Below are 7,741 nucleotides of genomic sequence, written 5' to 3' on the forward strand. Positions count from 1 at the left end.
AGGTTAACACTAAAAATTAAAACATAATAATAATATATTTTTTTAAAATCCTCGAATTTCCGATTCTCGACCCACTTTCAGCTTGTTTAAGTTCCTGATTCTGTAAGAAGGGGAGAGATGCCGAGAGGGGGGTGAAGGTTCGTTTTTTTTTTTTTTTTTGGGGGGGGGGCTGCTATAAATCACCCCTCGTTTCCCACCTTCGGGTGGGCGCCTTCCGCTGCTCAAATCCGTGTTTTATGGCTGCGGGGGGGGGAGGAGGTGTTTTGGCCCCTGGGCTGTTCTGCTGGTTTTCATCCAAACTGGTGGTGCTGCTGAAGGCAAGGGGGTGCGCAGCACCCCCAGGTAAGCCGGGGAGGGGGGGGGGGGGCACACGAGCCCCCAGAGCTGGGGCTGGGCGCTGAGTGGCAGCTGTCAGCAGAGCGGAGCCGGAGCTGGCAATGGGAAACACATGGAAAAGGATAAAAGTTTGGGGGAATGCTTTGGAAAAGCCCCCTGACAGCCCCGGCGGGAGAAATTGGAATTTTGTGCCCGAGCAGCGTCGTTTTCCCCGGGTGCTCCTTCCTCTTCCTCGCGGGGCCAGGTATCAAAAAGTGTCAGCAAAGCATCAAACTCCTCGAAAAGAAGGGGAGGGAAAAAAATCCCAAATCCGCGGCTGAAGCTATTTTTAGTGCGAGAGTTTCGGTAGCAGCTGAAGGATCTGGAGCAAAGGTTTAAGAGGGAAAATAAAAAACAAGTTTCCTTTGGGGGATACAGCTAAATATTCCTTCTGGCGCAGGGAGCGCTCCCACCTCTCCCCTCTGCTGCATCCCAGCGTATCCATTACATGGCTCGGGAAATTATGCGATACATATGTTGGATTAGAGAGCAAGGAAAATGTTAATTAAGACATGGGAGGAAAAGTTAATCATTTACAAAGCAGTATTTAATTCCCTACACAGAAAGGGATGATTTATTTATTTACCTATTATTTATTTTGCTCACTCCGCAAGCCTGGAGCTTGTCCCATGCACATCTATTTCCCAAGAAAAAAAAAAAATCACCCCAAAACACTACCAGCACGCTTTTTTTTTTTTTTTTTTTTTTTTTTTTTTTTTTTCCCTTTAAAAAGAGACGAATCCGGCTGCACTGAAGCAGACACCCAAACAGGCAGGAAGAGGTGATATTTGAAAATTGCTACCAGCATCCCCACCGCGGCTGCTGGCTGTTTGGAAAGGAAATTCGAGTCTTTCACTTAAAGAAAAAAAAAAAAAAAAATCCCCAAAATGTTTAGCTTGGTACTTTGCCCATCAAAATTAATCACGGCGACAGATTAGGAAGTACATAAAACTATATCTCTGGATAATGATATACGAGAGCACAATAAATAAAAGTTGCACGTTGGAGGTGCTGTCAGGGCTGGGGCGAACCAGTAACTCACTCGTTTAACCCCGGGTGCGTGTTTGCCTTTTAATCCCAATTAACGCCGGGGAGGACGAGTTTGCAGCTCCGGAGCCGGCTGCCAGAGCACCCGCAGCACGGCCCCGGGGCAAAGCGGGGGAATCCCGCACGAAAATGAAAAGGAAAGGGGGAAAAGTTCTCCTCCGGCCGCAGGCACCTCGCTGGGGGCCGCTTATCGCCCCGCAGCATCTCTGCAGCTCTGATTTTTCCTTTCCCATTTTCTCGCCGCCTCGGCGTACAAAGACTTCCTGGCGGGGTTATTTATTTATTTATTTATTTATAATTATTATTTCCCCCCCCCCCCCCCCTTTTTCTGGCCACCGAAGCCCTTCGCAAAAACGGCTTCCCCAGCCCTCCTGCAACCCGAGTCCTTCGCCAAGCTGCGTAAAGAGAAGGGGAAAGAGAAATCCAGCTCGGGGCCGCGGAGGGAACCGCTGCAACTTCGCGGGCAACTTCCGAGCAAATTGGGCTCCAGGAACATGAAAGAGGCAAAAGAAAAGCCACCGAACCCAACCTGACCTCAGCTCTTAGGCTGAGCCCCCAGAAACACGTCGGTGCTGGGAGTTTTATAGCCCCGTAATCAAAGTGGGGGGAATTATCCGAGCAGGAACAATGCAGCGGCCGGGGAGGGGGGGACACATCCTGCAGCAGGACCTAGAGGTGCCAGGGCCAGCCCTGGGCCCTATAGCCTGGGGGTGAGCAACCCCTGCTTCTTCTTGGGGGGGGCACACCTTCCTTCCAGCCTTTTGGCTGTCTGTCCGGCCGGCTGTCCATCTGCAACCCCCCATCCTGCCCACCTCTGCCCACCTCGCCCTGCAGCAGCCCCCTTTCCCAGCCCACCCCAAAACCTCTGCTCCTGGCCACATCCCAATAAACCCCTCCAATAAAAAAATAAAAGAATAAAAAAAAGAACTTTCCGGGGCTCACTTTTTGCTCGGGTTTGGTTACGTTATATTATTTTATTATATTTTATTTCTTTTATTTCTCTTTTTCTTTCTTTTTTCCTTTTACTTACGTGGCTGGGAGCGCTCCTGGGCCAGCCGGGAAGCGGAGCAGCACTGGAGGAAAAGAGGGAGAGAAGTTTGGCCGCCACTTCCCCCTTCTCTCCCCTTTTTCTCCCGGCTTATTTCGGAGAGGAGACAATGCCACAACACGCACCGCATCCCCCCCCCGTGCTCGAAAACCCACAAAGCCGCTCACCAGCGCTGCTGCTGCCTCTCAAGCTGGGGCCGCAGACACAGAGGGAACACGGGGGGAGAGGCAGCGGGTCAGGAGGGCTCCGGGGTCAGCCTCCTCGCCTCCAAAGGAGCTGCTGGCACAGAAAAGTTGGCCTCTCCATGAACCCAGTTTTCCCGTTTACCCCAACTTCAATAAAGTTTCTTTCAGCCTCCCTCCATGGAGGCGTCAAGAGGCTGCGAAGGGACGGGGCGGCCGGGGATGTTGGCAGCCAGCAGCTTTTTTTTTTTTTTTTTTTTTTTCTACCCCCCCCTTCTCCCTTACACCCCTCCAACCCTATTTTTTAAATTTATTTTTCATTTTTTTCCCCCACCTCCCTCGCCTTGTGTCACGGCCAAGTGCCGGGACTGGGGTGGGTGGCGGGGGCAGAGAGGTGCCAACAGGGACAGGGGCGCTGCTCCCCCCACCCCGGGTGCTACCCCCGCACCCCTCCCGAGAGCTGGCTGGGAGAGGTAGGGGGGAAGCACCCACAGTAACCCCCAAACTAACCCACAAACCCCTTGTCCCCAAAAAAGAGGGAGAAATCCCACTTTGGGGCCATGCTGCTTCCTCCCCATCCTCCTCCAGCGCTGCCTCCCCCATCACCCTGGGGACTGGGGTGGGCTGAAATTTGGGGAGGATGGGGGGGATTTGCACCCTTTCCTCCGCAGCTTTTCTGCTCTTTCAAACCTCCCTCTCTCCCCTCTCTCCCTGGTGCCTTTTTTCCACCACATTTTTTTTTCCCCCCTCTCTGCTTTGATTTCCTGTCTGTCCAGGAGGATATTAAAAATAAACCACGGCACGGGCCGAGCCTCGGGGTGCTGTTTGCCCATGGTCTTTTGATTGGGTTTCTTTTTGGATGGGTCTGGGCTTTATCGGGCTTCCCCGCCTGAGATGTGCGGGCTGGGATCAGGCTCGGAAGAGCAAAAATCCCAACCGGCTCCTCACGGGTCCCTGCTCTGGGCAGGAAACGTTGCAGGAGGAGTAATGGTGCCCTGCCGAGGTGTTTTATCTTCCCAGCCTCGTCCCTATATTAATATCACTAAAGCAGGATGTTAAAAAAAAAAAATAGCTGATGAGCTTTACATACAAACTCCCCAGGATAAATTACAACCTTCGCTTCATCCCTTTAAAGATCCGCGTCCCCCAGCTATCACAAAGGGTTTGGAGCCCGTGATTTGTTTAATGGCAGCTTAAATCGATTTTGGAGAGAGAGAAAAAAAATAAAATAAAATGAAATAAAGCCAGAGGAAGGTGGCTGCCAGGCTGCTCTACCCTCAGCCCGTCCCAGGCCTCGCTCCCCAGCTCCTGGGCTTTGCAGCAGGGACCTGAGCAAACTTCCCAAAGCCAAGGCCTAAAAAAGAGGGGGCCCAGCCCCAGAGCCTCTCCGGCCCCCCCCTGCCCTGCCTGGGAAGCATGGACCCCCTGCACCTTCTCCTAAAATCCCCCCTTGCTGCCAATTTGCATGCTTCCTCCAAAGGCCAGGAGCGATGAATTACAGTTATTAGCACTATTACTACCATTATTCTCATTATTATTATTGTTATTGTTATTGTTATTATTTAACAGCCTTTTCATTGCCTCTCCAAATTCAATAGGACCTCTTGGCTTCAGGGGCTGCACGAGTCAACAAGAGCACGCCACAGACAGCAAAAGAAAATAATAATCATCATAATAATAACAATAATAATAATAACACACAGGAGAAAACTTCAAAGCAGGGAGAAGAGATAAAAACAGACAATTTTACGTTGGGTGGCAAGAAAATAAAGAGGTATGAATGGAAGCTAACCCCAATCCACAGCACTGCCCTTGTCTGAAAACCAGATTTATTTTTTTCCCCCCCATATTTACAGGTTGGGAGGGTCTGAGATTTAAAGTCACTGGCCACGTCGTGATGTCATAAAATCTGGAGTACAGAGTTATCGTTATGTTTGCTTAAACTTAACTTAAGCAGTAACTGGTGCACATGGGATCCATTGCACATCGTCCCAGCATTTTATTATCCTTATTACTATTATTTTGGGGCGGGTTAAGGGGGAGATGTGAGGATAAAATAAGTCACCAGACATAAAAGTAAAACTAATTCACACTGACTGGTTTATTGAACACTGGGACTTTCACATACACACTAAAACTCTTTATTGCAAGTTTACAATGATCATGTAAAATCAGTCCAAAAACACAAATAACCACGACAAAAAAAAACCTAGCTACTGACTTTTTAAAACCTTCTTCTGCTTTTATTTTTAAATATGTCACTCTTTCTTTCTCTCTCTCTCTCTCTCATTTTTTTCTTCTCAATTTCTCAGCAAAGACTCGTCCACCCTTGTGTGCTGTTTCGTATCTGGTTTTTGTTTGTGGGGTTTTGTTTTTGTTTTTTTAAATCGTGATTTTTTTTAAGCTTATTTCACATTTCTACAAAAGAACTTCATAGCTCCTTCGCTCATTGTGCATTTGTAATGCGGAGGGAAAATATACCTACATTCGCCTGTTTTTTGTTTGTTTGTTTTGCCGTCAATATTATTCTCATTTCTTCATTAAATTCATCTAAACAGAACATTTACCTCTTCCTCCCCCCCGCCCTCCCCCTCCGCCCCCCATCCCCCCGGCTTTAAAAAATAAATAAACCCCTGAAATGGCGTAAAAAAACCTGCAGGTACAGACACCTGGCCTCATGCTATCTGACATGCATCTACAGCCCGTGGTCTTGGGGAGACCCATTGTTTTTTATACGCGCCGAAAAATAATAATTATTATTATTATCATTTAAAAAAAAAAAAAAAAAAGAAAAGAAAAGAAAAGAAAACGAACCTACGAGGGAAAAGGGGAGGGAGGGGGGGAACGGAACCAAAATATATATATATATATATTAGCTTCTATAAATAATCCAGAGTCATTTGTGGGCGGGTGGGGGTGTTTATAACCTGGTGATATCCTCCGGGCGCGGGTCCTGCGCGGCGGCGGGGGGCAGCTCCTCGCCCCCGGCCGTGCTCGCCGGGGCGGCGGGGGGGGGCGCCGCGGTGGCCGCCGCCCGCACTTTGGTGTTGGGCAGCCTGTGGTCTTTTTTCCATTTCATCCTCCGGTTCTGAAACCAGATTTTGATCTGCCGCTCGGAGAGGCAGAGGGAGTGGGCGATCTCGATGCGCCGCCGCCGGGTCAGGTACCTGTTATAGTGAAACTCCTTCTCCAGCTCCAAAACCTGCTGCCTCGTGTAGGCTGTCCGGGAGCGCTTGGGCTCGCCTCCATTGTAATTGGGATTCACTGGAAAGGAGGGAGAAAAAAAAAAAAAAAAAAAAAAAAACACAAGGAAAATTAGCATGAATGGAGAGAGGGACGGGGGAGAGGGAGAGAGGCGACTGGAGGAGCCGGGAGAAGAAAGTAATAGGCTAAATAGGTAATAAAGAACTTTGGGCAGCTCAAGAGTTTCTATTCTAATAGGAAGGGGTTTCCCTGGCTCAAAAGACTGAATTATTTATGCACCCCTTACAAAGCTTTCGGAGTTTCACACATACATAACAGAACGAGCCACATGGCTAAGGCTGCCCACAGTAGCTCGGCTATAAAATTTATGGTGGGTGTAATTACCCATTCGGAGTCGTAAATCCAGTTCAATTGTGCTAACCCAAAGACTCTCATGGAAGGGAAGGAAATAAAAAAAAAAAAAAAAAAAAAAAAAAGGAGAGAGGAGAGAGCGAGCGAGCGAGCATGGTGTGAAAATAAGAGAGCAGAGAGACAGAAGAGGAAAATAAAAGTTGCATACCAGTACTGACGTGGATTTTTTTCATCCAGGGATAGACTATGGGTTGTTTGGAAGCTGTGCTGTTAGGATGGTCGGGGTTTGGCTGGTTGCAGGCTGGAGGGGCTGGGGAAGGAGTGGTGGAGGAGGTGGAAAGAGCAGCCTGCTCGCAGAGCTGCTGTGCTTTCTCTGAGAGGTGTTGGCCTCCTGGAGTTTGCCCGTGTCCCCTTTGGTGCGCGGCCGGGTTGCCGGGAGCTTGGATACTACCGCAGCTGAACTGGCGGTCGGGGAAGGAGGGTCGTGGCACGGGGTACAGCTCCTGGTGGTGATGCTGGTAGCTGGACTCCCTTGTCCGGCTATAATATTCCGGACTGTGGTCTGGGATGTAATTATTTTGCGAATATTCCTCGCATGGAGGAAATTTCGGATCGATGTAGTTAGAGTCCATCAAATAAGAGCTCATGATCATTAATTTCTGGAGTGGAAAATAATTTTTCTCGCTTTGTCGTTTTTCTGCTCCATAAAGCCCTCCTACTAGCTGGCGACCCCGTAAAGTTACTTTCACCATGTGACTCCCCCGGCCAATCACACCCGCCAGCCCAGTCCCCGGATAAGGAACCAAAAGCTTTTGCAAAATGTACCCAAATTGGGGGGGGGACGACGGGAGTGGGAGTGGGAGAGAGGGCAAGGCTCGGGGTGCACTGCTCCAGCCGGGGGAGCTCGGTGGGGAAGCCCCTGGGGGCCCCCCCGGTGTTGTGGGGTGGGAGGTGGGGGTGTGGGAACAATGGGGGACCCCACAAAGGGAGGGGGGAGGAGGGGGAATGTGGGGGGTTGGGGTTGAAGGGTGTCCCCCCCCACACCCGGAATGTGGGCTGGAAACAACAAGACCCCCCCCCGGATGTGGGGGTCATGGTGTCCTGGCCGGCGCTGCGTTGACCCTGTAGCCCCCCCCCAAAAAAAATCCTGTCCCCCTACAACCCCCAGCTCCTTCACACCCCCCTTGTTCCTCATCCCCACCCGGGGAGGGGACAGGGCATTCCGGGGGGTTGCCCCCACCCACCCACCTCCACTCCAGAGTGGAAAGGGTTAAGCACTGCCAGCATCTTTTTTTTTTTGGGGGGGTGGTGCGGGGGGCACAAGTTACCTGCAAGGTAGAAGCGGGCATGCAGATCCCACGGGTGTTAGTGACCCTGCTTCAAGCCAGGGGCGTGCAAGGACACCCCCCCTCTGCCTACACAAACAGGGACCCCCCCGAGCCCCCCCCAATTCAGGCAGCAGGGGGGGACCCCTCCCCGTGCTCCCCAAATCCCCTCCTCTTTGCTGAGCCCCAGCACTTTGGGAGTAGAGAGG

The 7,741-nt window shown here is 50.7% G+C and overlaps 1 protein-coding gene across 1 annotated transcript; it reads right to left on the reverse strand.

Moving 5' to 3' along the window:
• Positions 1-5,572: 5,572 nt before the first annotated feature.
• On the reverse strand, positions 5,573-6,959 carry HOXC4 (homeobox C4). The gene is made up of 2 exons (XM_032204831.1): positions 6,416-6,959; positions 5,573-5,916 (listed from the first exon to the last, which is right to left on the reverse strand). The coding sequence occupies exons 1-2, from the start codon at positions 6,957-6,959 to the stop codon at positions 5,573-5,575; spliced, it is 888 nt and encodes a 295-aa protein (XP_032060722.1).
• Between the last annotated feature and the right edge of the window lie 782 nt (positions 6,960-7,741).

Source organism: Aythya fuligula, chromosome 29, assembly GCF_009819795.1.
Source record: "Aythya fuligula isolate bAytFul2 chromosome 29, bAytFul2.pri, whole genome shotgun sequence".
NCBI classification, from domain to species: domain Eukaryota; kingdom Metazoa; phylum Chordata; class Aves; order Anseriformes; family Anatidae; genus Aythya; species Aythya fuligula.